Genomic DNA, 19,568 nt, shown 5'->3' on the forward strand with positions numbered 1-19,568 from the left:
TTGTTTTTGGGAATTCTTAGTGTTGCCTATTTCCCAGGGTGCAGAAAAACAGTAAAAATTTTAACAACTGCATGTCATTTTCTAGTTTAGCCTAAAAATAGAAGTAACACAATAATGCAGATTTTTTATTTAGTGGCATGTCTGTTCTTCCTGGATTTTGTTTAAATTTATACACACTCACCATGTAGTGGAGTCTTGTTGAACATATTAATTTAGACTCTTTGTTTCTTATTGATTTCAAAGTAATTTGCAGTAACTCCATATTTCTCATCTTTGGTAGTTGTTCCTACCTGTGTCTCTGACACTTAGGCTCTGTGTTCAGGTGTGTGACTAAGACAGTAACTGGAGCGAGGGTAAATATATTGAGTGATGTATGGTTCAGTATTCAGCAGGGCTATTTAAATAAACACTTAGTTTTCTGTAAGTGTCGGAATGATCCAGGACACTGTCCTCAGGCTACCATCATCCTTTCTAGGTAGAACGAAGTTACTAAACTTTTGCAAAGTGGTTATTTCTGCCCTTTTAATTTTCTTTCAGAAATGTAGGCGTTTTTTGGGATCAGTTTATTTGTAAATACAGTGATATGTATGCACACAGCCTAGAGAACTTAGGTACTCCCACCACCTTGATGAGCACTTAGCATAGGACAAGCCACTGTGCTCGGTACTACATGCATCATATCATCGGGTAGGCAAGCCGAGCCTTTTAATCAGTAGACTGAACAAGATTTTAGAGAATTGGTATAATTTCTTCTTTAAGTTTTGGTAAAATTCACCAGGGAACCCATCTGGTTCTGGTGCTTTCTGTTTTGGAAAGTTATTTGTTAATCCAATTTTTTAAAATTAGATATCCAGGTTGTCAGTTTCTTCTTGTGAGCTTTCACAGATTGTCTTTCAAAGAATTAATCCATTACATCCAAGTTATCAAATTTGTGGGCATGGCGTTTTCCGTAGTGTTCCTTCATTCCCCTTCTAGTGCCTGTGGGGTCTGTAGTGATGTCTCCCCTTTCGTTTCGGACATTAGTACCTCACGTCCCCTCTCCTTAGCCTTCTAGAGGGTTACTAATTTTATCGATCTTTTCAAAGAACCAGCTTTTGTTGATTTTTGTTCATTTCCTGTCTTCAGTTTCATTGATTTGTGCTCTGATTTTTTTTTCCTTTTTTCTGCTTTGGATTTAAGTTTTGCTCTTTTTCTGGTTTACTAAGGTGGGAGCTTAGACGATTAATTTTAGATCTTTTTAATACATGTATTCAAAGTATAAATTTTCTTCTAAACACTGCTTTCACACAACTTTTGATAAGTTATTTTTGTTTAGTTCAAAATATTTTTTGTTTTTCTTGCGATTTCTTCTTTGACTCATGTTTAGAAATATGTCGTTAGCATGTATATTTTTCTCCTATTTACTTTTAATCTCTATGTGTCTTTATAATCGAAGGGTAGACAACATACAGTTGGATCTTACTTTTTGACCCACTCTGACAAAGTCTCTAAATCGGTGCATTGTACCATTGGTGTTCACAGCGATTGCTGATGTAGTTGAGTTGATGTCTGACATGTTCGCCATTGTTTTATGTTTGTTGCCCTTGCTCTTTGTCCCGTTTTTGTCTTCTTTTTCTGACTTTTGTGGTTTTACTTGAGCAAAATAATAAGCTGAGAGATCTTTATCACAGAATTTACAACATGGTAGATACTCAAGTGTATAATTAGCCAAGAATTACATTTTCTATTGTGATTATCTTTGAATCTGGAAAAAACCATCGAAGACCATATTTACATATTTACTTCAGGATCGTCCCAGAGATATACAGGTACACTACACTGATGCCGACCATATTTACATATTTACTTCACGATCGTCCCAGAGATCTACAGGTACACTACACTGATGCCGACTGTATTATGAGGGAGGTGGATGGGTATATATATATTTTTTATTATAACTTTAATGTAAAATGTGACACTTTTTAAAAAAACTTTTTTTTTTTAAAATGAATGATTTTCTATAAATATTTAGTTCTACAATTTTTGTATTTACTGTATAACAAGCACTCTGGGCATTGAGATGATAAAGATCAATAAATCATTAATTAGGGGTTATTCTGGTATACATTTCGAACAGTAAAATTATTGATTTATATTAAAAATTTTTAATGAAAACTAGATCTTACCTTATAGTTAAAGTCTTGTTGGTTGGACTGTGGTAGTAATGAGTTCACGTAATTCGCTCAGTTGGGTTGTAACAGGCCCAGCCTTAAACCTGAACTGTGTCACAGATGACTTTTGTCACATCTGTTTCTCTAAGGCCTAGTACTATGTAGGCTACCTTTGTTCACGCTCCCAAAATTGTTACGTTAAATGTAACTGGGGGAGTGGTGGTGCGTCACAAAGGCAACATGCCTGAGGGAACAGAGAGACACTCCACTTGGTTGAGACACCAGAGAAGCAGTGCTGCTGGTCAGCCTTGTGGGCCGATCACACCCGCTTGGGCCCTTGGGTTGCATCTCTGGCTTCCTGATCCTCCCACCTTCACCCTTAGTTAAAGTTAAAGGCACTCTGCTCACAGGCTCTTTCTGAGCTTGGCCTTGCTCTCTGCTCTTCTGTCTCCACCGTTAGCTTTACGTTGCATGTCACAGCTGCTATTTCTTTTAGGTTCTGTCATCTTTAATTCTGATCTGCATCTTGTTGCTGTTTGCTCGCTGACACATCTTCACTCTCTGACAGCTGCTATTTCTATGGCTTCATCTTTGTCTTGTACTTTTCGCTTATTTTCCAGCCACCTAGTAGAGTCAATTTAAGATCTTTCCTGGCTTTCACCGCCTGTGCTGTTGGCAGCCACTTCCATGGTTCTAACCCCCGTGGTTGGCCATCGATACGGGGACATTAAACACGCTTTCCTGGTGTTCGTCACCTGGACCGTTAAATTCAGTGGCTGTGCATAGTTATGGTCAACTTATAACTCTTTTTCATTATTATTATTATGGGGCTTTTGTTTTTTTTGTTAAGTACTGGACTGTTCCAGTGCTGGTATTAGTGCCCTTGATGACCCAGGCATTGGATTTCCCTTTTTTGCCACTGATGCTAAAACCAGTTCTTTTGCCAATTGACCTGCTCTCTGAAAAGTTGCAACACGGTAACAGTGTTTCCCCCAGAGATTTATTTTGAAAATTTCCAGACATGCAGCCAGTTGAAAGTTTTTACAGTTGACACCATATGCCTACCATCTAGAGTCCACCACCATCTAGAGCCCACCACCATCTGGAGCCCATCACCATGTAGAGCCCACCTCCATCTGGAGTCCATCACCATGTAGAGCCCACCACCATCTGGAGTCCATCACCATGTAGAGCCCACCACCATGTAGAGTCCACCGCTGATGTTTCCTTTGCTTTATCATATACCTGTTCATGTAATCCATCTTTTAAAACGCATTTCGTAGTCAATTGCTGATATCAGTACATTCTCCCCTAAGGTGAAACCATTTTTAAAAAGGTTTCTGTCAAGTTTTCTAGAGTCGCTCTGGCCCTGCGCACGGGATTCGCTCCATAGAACATGTGCTTGTGGGACCGGATCACTGCCGCAGCCCCAGAAATCAGACGGAGTGGGAAGCAGCCTTTTACGTGCGGAAGCGCTTTTAGGTGTCTGCTTAAACTTTGAGACTCGCTCCCCCAAGTCTCACTTGATTCACCGTAGGGAAGGTGTCCTTTCACAGGAAACCAGCTTGTCATAAAGGACCGGTTTGTTTTGGGATAGGAAGACGCGGTGAGGTGTGAGGAGGGGCGGACAGCGCCGGCTCCTCTTCGGTGGCATGGTTCAGAATGGCGGAGAAGGTGTCCCTGAACGTCATGCTTCCTTCCTCCCTCTCTCCCTCCTCCTTCCCTTTTCTTTAATTTTGCCTGGGACGGGCACACATTTTGCTGCATGGATTTGCCGGGGGGAAGAGAGTGCGGAGGCCTGTGATTAGGTGGAAGTGTCCCTGGAGGGCAGGGAGCACGACTCTAAATAAAGACGTGAGAAATTTTTCGGTAAAGGGCCAGGTGCTATTTATTTTCGGCTTTGCAGGCCAAGGCCTAGCGTGTCTGTCAAACTACTCAGCTCTGCTGTCCTAGTGCGAAAACAGCCGTGGACACTGAAACTGGAATTTTAGATAATTTTCCATGTCACAAAATGTGTTTTTTTCTGACTTTTCAACCATTTAAAATTATAGAAACCTTCCTTAGCTTGCAGGCTATAAAAACAGGTGGCAGGCTAGACGCGGCCCCTGAGTGATGACTTGGCTGACTCCCATTGTATAGGAACAGTGTCCACACTCCTGACCTGTGTGCTCTAAATTTCACAGGGACACAGAATTGCACACAGATAGTTCAGGGTGTCACGGGAGTGAGGAAACAGGAAAACACTTACTGTGCTTGATTCCATTGATAGGAGGCCTTGGTGTGGCTTCTTTCCAGCCCCATCTGAGACAGCTGCTACTTCCAAGGCGTTGGGTCTTCCCTTACTGGTATTAAATCTCCCCTCAGTGGTATTAAAAGCCCTAGTTTTGGAGTCAGGCCTGGGTTCAAATCTCTTTTTAGATGTGTGCCTTGTTATGTAACTGCTGTGAGCATCAGCAGAATCAGGGTTAATGCACTGATTTATAGACTTGTGAGGGTTGTAATAATTGTAATAATAGTAGTGGCTAACTCTTCCCTGTGCTTGCTGTGTTCTGGGCAGTGTTCTACACACTTTACATAATTAACTCCTTTAACTCACGGCTATGGTAGTTCTCAGGTAGACCACCATTTTGACTTTTTTTTTTAAATCCTCACCCAAGGATATTTTTTTCCATTTTTTTTTTTAGAGAGTAGAGGGGAGCGGTGGGGAGGGAAGAAGGGGGGGGGAGAGAGAGAAACATAGATGTGAGACACATTGATTGGTTGCCTCCCACACTCACCCTGACACCCCGGGCCAGGGATCAAACCTGCAACCCAGGTACGTGCCCTTGACCCAGAATCGAACTGGTGACCCTTTGGTGCTTGGGCCGATGCTCTAACCACTGAGCAACACCGGCCAGGGCAGTACTTTTTAAAAAAAATCATACTGACTGTTTATAGTAAGCCTTGAGGTCACTTAAATCATGCATATAAAGTTTTTACACCACTAACATTTTTTCCATCCATAATTATTCATTGCAAGTAGCAATTACTATGCAAGTTGCATGTTTACGGTAGAAAAAATAAATTAGAAGTAGAAAGATACAAGAATTTTAAGAGACCCACTCAGTTACATTATTCAGAGAAAATGGCTGTTCACACTTTGAAACAGCAATGCCTTCACCCTACACTCGCTCATCTGTAACTGAGTCTTGTCAGTGCTGTGTGAGGAAGACAGGTCCTTGCCAGTTTCAGATCTTGGTGATTTTTATTTTTTTCATTGTGTGAATGGTAATTGTTTTAAGTAATCATGTGTCTTTGGGCGTTTTTCAAAACAGTGCATTTTTGCAAAAATTTCCAATTATTTTCCACAAGTGGGATCTGTCACTTACATGGTTCATTCTCTGACTCATTTTGAAGACTTGATGGGTGTTCCTACTTTTCCTCCAGAAAGGAGACACGCACCTGTTTACAGTCCCACTAGAGAAAGCTCCTGCCCTTGAGAGGCTGGCAGTAGCCTCCCACCTTTACTGGAGAGTCCCAAGTGGGGTGCCAGCACGTGGTATAAATCCAGCCTCTCCATGTCTCTCCGTTTACATGCAGTCACTTTAATACTTGCATAGAGATATATCTAAAATAATAGTCTTTAATTTTCAAACATGGGCTTGTATATAGCTACATGTAATAAAATACCTCTTAGTCATGTTCATGTAGTTTTTAAGTGTTTTTTGGGGGAGGGGATCTTTTCCCTGCTCGCATGCACTGAGTGGTATATTTGGAGAGTAGAAATAGCAGAATGAGTAGGGTGCGTTTGCATTGTTACTTTTTGCCACTTTGATAGCTGAGAGACAGAGTCCTACTTTTGAGGGAAAACTGGACTCATTGGATCCCCCCTTTTGTACTGCATATTTGCCTTCTTGTGAGTGTGCAGTTTGTCACGATTAACAAGACGCATCTCACAGTTAACAAGATGCAAACTCTAATGCCATCTGCCAGCAAGTCCTGCATAATAGTATGATTGTGGGGACAGTTTGAGAATTAAATTAGGTAAATTTTTTTTTTAGAGTTTTGATTATTTGTAGTTTTCATTCTGTGCATGCAAACTTGGGACCAAAAGGAATAGCTGTGAATGAGCTTCTCTGGATCCAGTAGACTGCTCGGCTCAGGTTATGGTGCCCTCGAGTCAGAGTAGAAGCCTGACCTCAGAGCCGAGGGAACCTGGAAATAGGTCGTGGTCCGGCTCCTTGCTTGACGGAATGCGCGGTCCCTTCTTCAATGTTGTGGGTGGCTCTGCTGGAACAAGAGCCCATGATGGGACATTAACCTGCATACTTCAAGTTCACAAAGTAAGAGGAATACACAATTCTGCCCCAAGGGAATTTAACGTATTTCCTATTCCTATGGCATGACATTAATGAGGAATTTTAATGGCATGTTTCGGTTCAAGATTTATGATAACACAGTATTGGATATTTCATTCATAAATTTATTTTTAAATCCCCCATATGGAAGATAATTGAGTTCTCTCTGGAAAGAAACACTTCTGTGTTAACTATAAAGCAGGTATTTTACAAACGGATGAAATAAAATGGTGATTATATAAAGGAAAGCCGGATTGATACTTTAAATAGACTCTCATTTCTTATGTTAATTTTTAAAGTGATAAAATACTAAAACTCTTAGTCATAAATCTTGTGAGTTTCACCTGTTATGATAGTTTAACTACATTTACCATCAAACAGGCTCCCCCACTTTTAAACCAAAGGAATGCAGATTCTGTTAAAACAGTGATTTTGATCAGCATTGGTATTTTTATCATAATGTCAGGAGACTGACTGAATATTTCACTGGTTAAAGAAGCCTCCTGTCAGTAGACCTCTGTTTCTACAGCTCATCTGAGTGTGCGAGCTGATTACTTGGTGCTTGACTAACTCGCTGGGATCTGTGGAGCTTTCTACCTGGGGGCTTACTAATCACTGTGCTGTTGTTTGAATGTTCGGACAGGAAGCGAGCAGCCGCAAAGCATCTAATAGAACGCTACTACCACCAGTTAACCGAGGGCTGCGGAAATGAGGCCTGCACGAATGAGTTCTGTGCTTCCTGCCCGTCTTTTCTTCGTATGGATAACAATGCAGCAGCTATTAAAGCCCTCGAGCTTTATAAGATTAATGCAAAACTCTGTGACCCTCATCCCTCCAAGAAAGGAGCGAGCTCAGCGTACCTTGAAAACTCCAAAGGCGCCGCGAACTCCTGCTCCGACGTAAAAATGAACAGGAAGGATGGATTGGTAGCAAGAAATGATTTTAAAGGTAAGATGCTCTATTTCTAAGAGAATTTCTGACTGAAACCAGCTTGGAGATTTAAAATGACGCGTGAGGGTTCTGTGCGTGTGCGGCCCAGTGGAATGACCGTGGGACGCGGTGGCTCAGTGGAATGACTGTGGGACGGCGTGGCCCAGTGGAGTGACTGTGGGATGCGGTGGCCCAGTGGAGTGACTGGGACGCGGCGGCCCAGTGGAGTGACCGTGGGACGTGGCGGCCCCGTGGAGTGACCGTGGGACGTGGTGGCCCAGTGGAATGACTGGGACGTCGTGGCCCAGTGGAGTGACTGTGGGATGCGGTGGCCCAGTGGAGTGACTGGGACGCGGCGGCCCAGTGGAGTGACTGGGACACGGCCGCCCAGTGGAGTGACGTGGGACGTGGCGGCCCCGTGGAGTGACCGTGGGACGTGGTGGCCCAGTGGAATGACCGTGGGACGCGGTGGCTCAGTGGAATGACTGTGGGACGTCGTGGCCCAGTGGAGTGACTGTGGGATGCGGTGGCCCAGTGGAGTGACTGGGATGCGGTGGCCCAGTGGAGTGACTGGGACGCGGTGGCCCAGTGGAGTGACTGTGGGGGGCGGCGGCCTCCGTGTCTGACGGGGCGGGGGCTTTGTGACCTCACCTGCGAAAGAGCCCCGGTTTCCTTCTGGTACCTTCTTCCCGTGTTTTGCTCACTGTCTCGCAGGCGTTGGGCACACGCGCCGCCTGTTGAGAATCATCGCCCAGCAGTGGCAGTCTTTTTTTTGTTTGTTTTTTTAAAATATGTCGTCATTGATTTCAGAGAGAGGGGGAGAGGGAGACACAGGGGCGATGAGAGTCGCTGATCGCTGCCCCCCGCAGCCCCGAGGGGATGGGACCCGGCGCCTGGGTCCTGGTGGACGCCCCGCTGCGGAGCCCCGCGGGCGCAGCCTCGGCCCGGGCTGCTTTCCGGCCGGTCCTGCTGCGGGACTGTTGAGCCTCTTTCTGAGTCCTCGACTCCACGCGCGCTTCGCCCCGCGAGGGATGGCGCTTGGATCAGGAGCGAGACGATGGGGCGTCCGGGCCACGCGCGGGGCTCGGGCTGCTTGTGTCGGGCGGGGCGCGGACAGGACGGAGGCGGCCCGTGGAGCCAGCCTGGCTTCCCGCAGGGCAGGCGCGGCCGGGAGGCGCCCAGCGCGGGGCTCCCCGAGGCCTCGCGTCCCCGGGGCGGGGGCGGGGCGGGGCGGGGCGGGGCGGCTGCCCCAGCAGCTCTTGGGGCCGGGCTGCGGGCAGAGGGGCGTCGGGCGCCCCCCGGAAGTTGCGCGCGGAGGTAACGCTGCCTCTCTCTGCAGACGTGACGCACCTGACGGAGGAGGTGGTCTACGAGATCCTGGAGCTGTGCCGCGCGCGCGAGGACTACTCGCCGCTGATCCGCGTGGTGGGCCGCGTGTTCTCGAGCGCCGAGGCGCTGGTGCAGAGCTTCCGGAAGGGCGCGCAGCGCTCCAAGGAGGAGCTGAAGTCGCAGGGCAAGGACGAGGACAAGGACGAGGACGAGGAGGAGGCGGCCGCCGCCGCCGCGCAGGGCGAGGGCTCCGCGCCCGCCCCCGCCGGCCCCCCGGGCGGCCGCGCGCCCGCGCCGGGCCCCGAGGACGTGTCGGTGGACGTGGAGGCGGTGCGGCGGGTGTACGCGCGGCTGCTGGCCAACGAGAAGGTGGAGACGGCCTTCCTGAACGCGCTGGTGTACCTGTCGCCCAACGTGGAGTGCGACCTGACCTACCACAACGTGTACGCGCGCGACCCCAGCTACCTGAACCTGTTCGTCATCGTCATGGAGAACCGCAACCTGCACAGCCCCGAGTACCTGGAGATGGCGCTGCCGCTCTTCTGCAAGGCCATGAGCAAGCTGCCGCTGGCGGCGCAGGGCCGCCTGGTGCGCCTGTGGGCGCGCTTCAGCGCCGAGCAGATCCGCCGCATGCTCGAGACCTTCCAGCAGCTCATCACCTACAAGGTCATCAGCAACGAGTTCAACAGCCGCGCGCTCGGCGGCGAGCGCAACCTGGTCAACGACGACGACGCCATCGTGGCGGCGTCCAAGTGCCTGAAGATGGTCTACTACGCGAACGTGGTGGGCGGCGAGGTGGACACGGGCCACAACGAGGAGGACGACGAGGAGCCGGTGCCCGAGTCGAGCGAGCTGACGCTGCAGGAGCTGCTGGGCGAGGAGCGGCGCAGCAAGAAGGGCCCGCGCGTGGACCCGCTGGAGACGGAGCTGGGCGTCAAGACGCTCGACTGCCGCGCGCCGCTCATCCCCTTCGAGGAGTTCGTCAACGAGCCGCTCAACGACGTCCTGGAGATGGACAAGGACTACACCTTCTTCAAGGTGGAGACGGAGAACAAGTTCTCCTTCATGACCTGCCCCTTCATCCTCAACGCGGTCACCAAGAACCTGGGGCTGTACTACGACAACCGGATCCGCATGTACAGCGAGCGCCGGATCACGGTCCTCTACAGCCTAGTCCAGGGGCAGCAGCTGAACCCGTACTTGAGACTGAAGGTCAGACGCGACCACATCATAGACGACGCGCTTGTCCGGGTAAGTGGGCCGCCGCCCGAAGGCAGTGCTAGAGCAGGTGCTGGTCACTGCGACGCGGTTGGGTGAATTCGGTTTATAAGCGTACTGTACGAAACATGGGCATGGTTTTTGTTTTTTATTGAATTCGTTGGGGTGACGTTGGTTAATAAAATTATGTAGGTTTCAGGTGCACAATTCCATCATCTGTACATTGTATTGTGTTTGCCACCCAAGGTCAAGTCTCCGGACATTTTTCATTGTAAATATAAGTCTTACACTTCTGTCGTTCCTGTTCAACTTAATTGGTCTGTTCCACAAAGTATTGGTTGTCTTTTTATAATGAATGATCTTTCTCGCTTTGAAAAAGAATAGATTTTCTAGATCTGCACAACTAACCCCAAAAGTTCCTCCATTCAGAAGTAAGTGGATGTTGGGGAAAGACCAGAGCATAGGAACCAGGGCAGTGCGGAGATAGCCCATAATAAGTGTGCATGTCGTCTTAAACGGGAGGAAAAGAGTGGTACAATAAAACCACATCAGAAAGTAACAAGTGCTGTGCAGATCACTCATCCCGTAACATCAGAGCTGCGTTACTGTGAAGTTCATGACGGGCCAGGCAGGGTGGGCGTGCTGCTGGCAAGACTGCCTGCTTGGTCCCTCGTGTCCCTGTGTGACACTGCCTGGCTGCGGTAGTTTCCTCCCCCTTAAGTATCTGTATGGACCACGCTGGATCTGGGAGATGGCCGAGCTTCTGGGAAAACAGCTATTTCAGGAATCTTGCAATTTACGGTGCCAGTTACCATCCACCCAGTCCAGGGAGCTGCAGCTGCGTGCACACTGGGAACACAAGTGCCCCCCACCTAGCTTCCTGTTTCTCCTGATGGGTTTCCTGCCATTCCTCTGCTTCACAGAGGAATACGTTTTACTGCCCCCATTTAAGAATGTGGGCCTGGCCAGAAGGCAAACCAGTTGCCCGTCAGTTGTAACACAATTTACATTTGTCACGGGGTGCTTTATCACAGGGTTTTATTGTATTCATAGTTAATTCCGGGTCTAACCCGCATTGCTGCTGCTTTTTTATCCGCTTGAGGTAAAATTTAATGTCACCCAAAACTAAGAGACCGTCAGCCTTCTATGCTCATGGAGGAGGAGAGCCCCGTGACACGGGCAGCTGGGAAGTAGTGATACTTAGTAAAATATATTTTAGTTTTCTGGTTCAGGGTTTGTCTAAACCTGAGAATTCCCGAAACTAAACCAGTAGAAAAAGTTGTTTGATGCCAGAAATGTAAAAGTTGCAGAGTTTCTGTGCCCCTTTTCTTTGTTACTGTTTTTTAAAAGTACCAAATATGTTTAGAGTGTTGAAGAAAGATTCTCGGGCAGTTTAGCAGAGACAGAAAGGAGCATTAACTGCTGGCAGTAACTACGGTTGCTTACTTCCTGGTGACCTTTTTATTTTACTTCCGTAGTGTTGAGCTGCATGAATAATAATATACTTAATAAACTGATCAGCAGGCAGCAGGCAACTGACTTTACATCGTTTGGCCGAGCGAGGGCGGTTTTGTGGAGAGCGCTGGGAGGCCCTTCTGAGTTCCCACTGTTAGAGCCGAGCTGCTGGTCCCCCAGGAGCTGCTGGGGCTTCCCGGGGCTCACACCGAGCACCTCTCCCTCTTAACTCCACCCGAGCGCCCGCCTTTTTCCTTCCCTCCTAAAAATAACACTGAAAAGATTAGAGAACAAGCATCACAATAGGTCTTGGAAGTCAAAATTGATAATTGGCCTATTTTTTGGATTATTTATAGCATGTAATAAAGTCACAGTGTGTTGGTAACTGAAAGTAGGTTTACCACCAAAAGTAGCTGAAGGTCATCCTCGCCTGTGAACTGTCAGAAGTGCGGGTGGGTTTTTAGCACTTGGGATCCTTATTCCCCAAGGATCTACCTGGCTTTTTACTCCCCATTCCTCGTTTTATATCACAGACAAAATAAAGCTCATTTTAGTTTGACAGACAGAATAAACCTATTGACCGCGTTCTTAGGATCTGTTGATTTTCAGCTACGGAGTGAAAATGAGAAACTTGGCAGTGAGGTCAGTACTAGTAGTTAAGCGCAGCGGTGCCTCGGTTTTCGAACGTCTCCGTTGGTGAACATCTCGGATTTCCAACGCCGTAAACCCGGGCGGCAATGCTTTGGTTTTTGAACCCTCCTCGGAAGTCGAACATGCTGCGCGGCTTCTGCTGAGGGCAGGATCCTGAGGCCCAGCTCTCGGCTGTGGATCCCTCGGTTTGCGAACATTTCAGAGCTCGGATGGGCTTCCGGAACGGGTCACATTCGAAAACCGAGGTACTGCTGTAGTTAAGGTTGTAGGACCCCAGACCTTATAGCTAAGCGGAGCCTTGGAATTCATCTCCTGGTTGGTTTATAAATGAGGCAGAGAAAGAGCTACCACGTACGTGACAGCCTTGAGCGAGCTTTCTGTTGGGTCTTATTTTCAGTTACTAGTTGTAAGACTGGCCAGCTTGGAGGAAGAGGGTGGGTAGTAACGTCAGTGAATAATTACAGGTTTTTTTTGTTATTTTTTTAAAGAAAAATATGTACACAGCCTTCAGGTACCATGTAATTCAGATGAGACTAGTCAAGTGTTTCCTAACCAGAGTTCTTCGAGGAACTATCCGTGGTGACAGCAGAATAATTAGTGTTTTTACCGCATTTTATTGAGCCTAAGATACCATTGGTTGTAGGACACACTGTTACTTCATTGCTTCTAAAAAGGGAAATGCTGCCGGGTAGTTGTAAGACGCTGTCACTTGTATGGATTGTCCAGGTTCTAGAGATGTGGACACAGAAAAGTGAATTCCAGAATCACGGAAATATAACAAAATATAAGTTGCCTTCCTTTCCATAAATGGGCATCTCAGAGTCATTGTAAGAACGACCCCACACCCTTAGTTACGGGGGTATCTCCCCCTGTGACTAGTTCTCACTATTTTTTATCACTGGTCCTTAGGAAATAGTGTAGTGGTGAGCATGAGCTCAGAGACGGTGAGGGTTTTACAGTGCTTGACTGGTAACATTAATCTATTTGTGTGTCCTTTTAAAAGTAGGTTATTATTTTCCTTAGGCAAAGCATTCTCAAGGGAAAGAGGGTATCAACTTTTTTTTTAATTACTTTTTATGTTAGGAGATTGAGGGTATGTGTGTCATGGAGGAAGACAGTATTGCCATCCATGAGGTGCCCCAAACTCCCTCCACGTCTGAATGGAAAATCTGTTTAAAAAGAAAATTTCAGGTTAGGAGCTCTGGTGTTGATCCCTAGGAATTTGTATTCTGGTAGGACCCCAGATACTCTGATTAAGCCAGACTCTTTGGGAAGATGGCTGCTAGTAGTTTATATATACACGTTTCTTGGCCATTTTTAAATACAAGTACATGCTGAGGAAACCGGCAGGCTTTAAGATGATCTAGGATAGCAGGCTTAGAGCAGGGGTAATGGTGGTGTGAGACTTGGTTCAGATTTGTCAGGGAGCCCTAGAATTTGGAGTCGAGATCTAAGGCCAGAAGGCATGGCTGAGATGTAGAATTGGATAGGAAAGTCCAGAAATATGACACTTGAGGAAAGTGAAACTCGAGAGGTAGGTTCTGGCCTGCAGAAATTAATGGCAGAATTGGAAGAAATCAGTCAGGGGTTTAAGGTGTAAAAAAAACTGCTTTATCTGTCCTTAGAGGAATGAAAATTATACCTTGATTGTCTAAAAATCCCATGTAGTCAGCAATTGAAATGCACTCACTAGCAAAGTGTTTCCCCAGAGAGTCTAAGTCTAGTAAATGAACCAAAGTAGTTTAATGCAGCCATTCTTAGGGACCCAGGTATCCCTAAGCTTCAGAGAGGCCCGTTTTATCTGAACAGCACTGCTCCCACTAAATTTCTATACCTTTAAGGACTCTCCCCCCCCTCCCCCAACTAGGGGTAAGGATGGATTGGACATGAGGAAGGGCCCAGACTACTGTAAGGTTTTAAAGAGTGGGGGTTTCATTTTGACGCCTGTAAATGTGGCAAGAGTGACACTTTCGTACTGAGCCTTCGTCCCCTCTCTACCTGATTCTGCGGAAGCTTTGATGTCAGATTGCTTTTTCAAAAAAACGATCTCTCTAGGATTTCATCATCATGACCAATTAAGTGTTCAGAGATGGAAAATCGTTTTATCGGACAAGTGATGAAATCAAGTCTTGAGTCATCTAATGAAGAGAGGTAGACGCCCTTACATCCGGCCTACTTTTTATTTCCCCAGCAGTCTGTCTGTTGCCAGTCTCCATATTAAGTCAATATGAAATATGCCCAACTTTAAGAAAACCTATATATGAAAATCCAGGTCTATATGAACGGAATGACCTCAGTTCAAGGATGCAGACAGATGGTCCTTTTCAGAACGTTCATTGACACATTTTCCCAATTTCTGAATATCCTCCTGCATTCAAGACAGCTTTTGATTTTAAAAGACACTTTTAAATGGTACGTATCTATTACATAAAGCGATAGACCTTTACAATTTAATTCTTTAATTCTCTAATTGAACAATGGGTTGAATGGTTATTTTTAAGAAAAATAAAAATTAGTCTTATGTAATAATGGCCTTTGTCAAAATACTAGTTGCTAAATTTTATGGTCCATATATATATATATATATATTTTTTTTTTTTTTTTTTAAGTATATCTTTATTGACTTCAGAAAGAGGAAAGGAGAGGGAGAGAGAGAGACAGAAATATCAATGATGAGAGAGTCATTGATCAAGCCCACAACCCGGGCATGTGCCCTGACCGGGAATCGAACCCCGATCGCCTGGATCCTAGGTCGACGCTCAACCGCTGAGCCACGCCCGGCCGGGCCATATTTCTTACAATTAAAAGTAATTTTTTTAAAGGTAGGCTGCCCATGGGAACGTAAACAATACAGTATTTTATAGACCCGCTTATTTGTGTCTGAGACTGATAATCTAGAACAGCTGATAACGGGAAGTTTTCACCAGCAGAATGCAGCTGTCTGTTTTTCAAGCTTCTCTTTTTACATATTTCCATTTGAATGCATCCCGATTCTAAAGGTAATATGTATTTATTGTAGAAAATTAAAATGCAGGGAAACGTAAAGAAGAAAATAAAGACCCCTCATAACTTTTTAAGAAGACTGCTAGTCCTCGCCGAGAGGCGCAGTGCCTGGGCGCCCGCTGTGGGCTTACCGGGTCTCCTGTTTCCCAGCTCGGACGCCAGCGAGTTCTTGAGCTTCCACCTGGGTGAGACCTTGTGCAGGGGGCTCGCCTGAGCGCTTCCTGTATCAGCTTATTAACATAGTACGGTGCTCATTTTACAGTTAACGCTGCAGCCGAGAAAATTATGTTTGTAATTATAATAGAACATAATGCCGAAAGAATTTAAGGCATTAAGGTGGAGAGCAGAAGGTGGGGATTGGTGGGAATGCACAGACATGGACTGTTTTTATTAAGAATGAAGGTAAATGTGCTTTAATTGTCATATGAAGTATCTCAGGCAGAAGGAAGACTAGAACACAGGGCCTCTGGATCCTGTAGAAACGACCCCAAATCCTTTAAAAGCTTATCGGTCACATTGCTGTGAAGGCAGTTCTCAGGTAGTTCTGTTTTTCCCCTTTGAATGCATCGTACCTGATAAAAGCAGGCTGGTCTCCGTGCGGTCGGGTGTGTATAAACATGGACTGACTTACACCCCGTCGCACCGAGGCAGGTGGCGGCGGGGAGGAGGAGCTGGGAATGGTTCCCGGGCCATAAGGGGGGTGGCCTGCTGGGTAAGCCACACTCGCGCCAAGATGGTAATTCTGATTTAGTGCTCAGAATTCTTGAGGCTTGGAACAGGTTTCCAACTGGGATGATTTTTCCCCCCAAGGTTATTTGCAAAACTTGGGACTAGGCGTTAACATCAGAGTTGACTCTTTCATTCAAAGAGCAGTGTTGTTTTGAAAGGCGACGACGTGGCGCGTTACCTTCATAGTGCTGCCCACTCTAGAACTCTCGTGTTTTTATTAAGTCTTTGCTCCTTTGCCATATGAACAGTACTGTTCCCCTTTCCTTTGCAGATGAGGAAACTGAGGCTTAACTGAGTTGCTTGATAAGGTTTAAAGGTTAAAAGATAGGTTAGTTGGGACTGGCATATAGTCAGAACGACTCCGTCTTTCTGCAGCACTGTCTCAAAATAAATGACGCTGACACAGATTGGCATCGTGTTTCTATCAGGTTAGAGACCGCCGCTGTATAGGACCCAAAAGTTGAAGGTTTCCAGACCATGTTGGTCTTTGTTCCTAAAATGTTTTTTGACTGCAAGCCCTAGTAAGAGAGATTTTACACAGCATCCCAGGACACACACGCATGTCTGTCTGTGCATATAATTAAAGCGAAGGTTTTCACAAAACAGTAGATGCCATTACTGTGTGGAGTGCATTCTGATTCCCCCCGTTGGTGGAAAACCACTGAGTGGATTGGACTCCCCACTATCAAATGGCCTTGGAAGTTTGAAAAACATCCATCTGGGGCAACCGACCTGATTCATGAGTGTGTGTGTATGTGTATTTTTTTTTGAATTAAATTATTTATATATAGACACACAAGAATATCCAAACTAAGGCTGTTAACCTAAAGTAGTTATTTTAGGACTATAATAAATTCCAATGATGTCTGTGCCTTGCTCAAAAATATTCCTAAAATTCTAGTTGAATAGTTGCCAATAACCTGATCACCCTTAAATATTCTGTTAGTAAATTTCAGGTACGTAAAACAACAAATTGCGGTGTAAATATTTCACATTAGAAAATAGTGTGATTTATTTTTTTAAAGAGGAATCTAGTGTGATTTTTATGATTCGTCTCATAATGACTGAAATTAATCGCTATATTTATAGATACAAAGAAATAATCGGTAAAGATTTATAATCAAGATGGTAGATATTAGAGTTTGGTAATTTATAAGAAGTTAGGAAGGATATGAGCAAGCACATGTCTCGTCTGCTTTTAAAAGTAAGTGGATGTGAAATGTGTTTGAATCCATTAAAAAGCAATTTATACTAAGTGCTATTCTAAGAGATCATCAGTGGCTTCCCTGTTCATCTAGTGTGTTTTTTAATTGAAGTTATTTTAGATATCAGGACTTAATTCTTCATTTTCTAGTCTAATGTAAAAACTATGTAGCTACCAGTTTTGAGTCAAACTCCTATTTCCCATTGTTCTTGCTAAAGTGACTGAGTTGGGGCGGTCGCTTCAGAGCTGTACTGACATCTTTTTATGTCCTAATGCCATAGCCCAGGTTTCTCACACATAAGTAACAGAAAGTTGAATTCGACTTTTCCTACTGTGTGCCAATTTCGTAAGAAATAGTCCGCAGAAAGTAACGTTTGTAATTCTCCGCAGGTTTCTTTCCTGTCCTTTTTTCCATGAGACTAAGTCTGTCTTCACTGGCTTTTTATCAGTTTGCTGCTTTTTTCCATTTGAAACCACCCAGAAGTCAGGAACTGTATTTGCTCCCTGGCCCTGCGTGCGGTTGCTTTGCTGTTGCCCTAACCCTGGCAGTCACCTTCTTGCCGTGTCTCTTCGCTCGCCAGCTAGAGATGATCGCCATGGAGAACCCGGCGGACCTGAAGAAGCAGCTGTACGTGGAGTTCGAAGGCGAGCAGGGAGTTGACGAGGGAGGCGTTTCCAAAGAATTCTTCCAGCTGGTTGTGGAGGAAATCTTCAATCCCGACATCGGTAAGTGTCCAGGGATGGGTCGCCGTGTCCTGTCTTTCTGAGCTAAGAATTTGTTTACCCAGGTTTATAAATGTTCTCAGTTATGGAGTGGAGCAGAAAAGGTGGTTTTGGGGTGCATTACCCACAATTACAAATCCTGACGGAATCTGTGGGCTTTGGGGCCGAATTCCATCACTCGTTTACTCAGGTTCTTACTTAGATTACTTAGCCAAGTATTTTAAATACCGGGGATTATCTCTCGGGTAAATGAAGTTGAAAACACTTGAGAGTGGTACATTTGGAGGACTTCTTTGCTCTTAGTCATCAGATTCACAGCGTTTCTGAGACAAGAGTCTCGTAGAACATCGTGCCCGGAGTTTGGCGCGCTGGCTGGTGGCCCATTAGTTAGGTCTGTGACTAAGGCTTCCGGAGGTCACAGTGCGGGGAAGCCTTTCTGTTCCCGCGCCTGATGGTGATTGCCTCCTGGCAGAGCTTTCACTGAACACATTTTGCGGAAACCTGGTCTCCATATTGAAGAATTTGAATTTCTCTGATAGGCAAGGTAGGCAGAGTGGAAGGGGGGAAGAAAGCTCGGACAGGGGACTGAACAGTTCTGAACTGGTTCCACTGCTGCAGACGAATGACTGAAGGCGCCCCCAGAATATCTAGGAGTGGGCCCCGCCTCACGCAGGCTGCCTGTGGATTCCCAGTGTGTACGCTGAGTTGACTTCTGTTCTTAGTCGGTCATCTGTATACGTGCGTGTAAATGGAATGAGACATTTCGAGTTCATGACAAGTAGTTATGGTAAGAGTATGTTCTAGCAAATAATAATCGGAAGACCATGTTGTTTGTATGTAGTTTGCTCAAAGTAAACCAAGGCGCACACAACCCCATGCCCTTTTTGAGATGGAAAATTACTAAGCGTCCTAAGTTTGGCAGACCTTTGCAGTAGGTTCTGATGTATCTAGAAATATTAAACATTAGCTATAAAGTATGTTCACGTTATATACAGAACTAAGAAAAAGCGTACATTACACATTTCTACTTGATGTAAGGTAACTGAAATGATGGCATAGAAATAGCAAGAAAGGAAATCTTAGACGAGCCACACCCTGTTTTATAGCGGGTTTTTCCAGGCTCCCGGAACAAACGTGTCCAAAGTGGAAGCTCCTTGCTCTTCAGTTCCCGCTCACAGAGGGCAGCGAAGTGACCTGTGCAATAAATATTACGAGGAACTTATAGTTTGCTGTTTCTGAGACCAAGGGCATGCATGTGTGAGATGTCATCAGATTTATTAATTGTAATTACTTTGGACTGCTTTGACCCCGTTAATCCTGTATTTACAACTAAATGAAGCTTTTCAAGCACAAATGGGATAATCTTCAGACTGTTACTTCATGAGCATTACATCCTATCAGGAAAATGTCTTAGTTTAATTTTTGCTCTTATGATCAAGGGGGCCATTTTAAAGTTCCTTTCATATTTAACTCTAAATGAAAAGTATTTTTAAGCTTTAAAAAAATCTTATAATTGCTTGATGTGCTGTATTGATTTCTGAAATTCCTTTTTTCAGATCTAATTCTTAAAACTTTAGTTTTCAGGTAGCAACTGAAACATCTTAGTAAAAAAAAAGTTGTAAAGTCAGTTATGAGATTTGGATGTTCATCTACAGGGAAGAAGCTCATTCTGCCTTAGTAAAGGTCATTTAGTGAGGCAGAGCCAGAGATTTCTGTTTTCAAATGAGTGGTACTCAGACAGGTGTCCAGGCTTGGGTTTATATCACAGGACGCTGAAAGAGGTCCGCAGATGCCAACTACCTTTGTCTTACTTACCGGCGCACAATTAGTGTGTGC

The 19,568-nt window shown here is 45.4% G+C and overlaps 1 protein-coding gene across 5 annotated transcripts in view; it reads left to right on the forward strand.

Annotated features, from left to right (window-relative positions):
• UBE3A (ubiquitin protein ligase E3A) overlaps positions 1 to 19,568 on the forward strand; it is a 55,760-nt gene that overhangs the window by 22,802 nt on the left and 13,390 nt on the right. For all 5 annotated transcript variants that reach the window (XM_081124783.1, XM_081124781.1, XM_081124784.1 and 2 more), the window contains 3 exons: positions 7,134 to 7,438; positions 8,760 to 10,000; positions 17,591 to 17,735. In XM_081124783.1, coding sequence (XP_080980909.1) covers positions 7,134 to 7,438; positions 8,760 to 10,000; positions 17,591 to 17,735 — 1,691 coding nt within the window. The remainder of the gene's footprint in view (positions 1 to 7,133; positions 7,439 to 8,759; positions 10,001 to 17,590; positions 17,736 to 19,568) is intronic.

The sequence above is a fragment of the Miniopterus schreibersii genome (assembly GCF_964146895.1).
Source record: "Miniopterus schreibersii genome assembly, chromosome: 22".
NCBI classification, from domain to species: domain Eukaryota; kingdom Metazoa; phylum Chordata; class Mammalia; order Chiroptera; family Miniopteridae; genus Miniopterus; species Miniopterus schreibersii.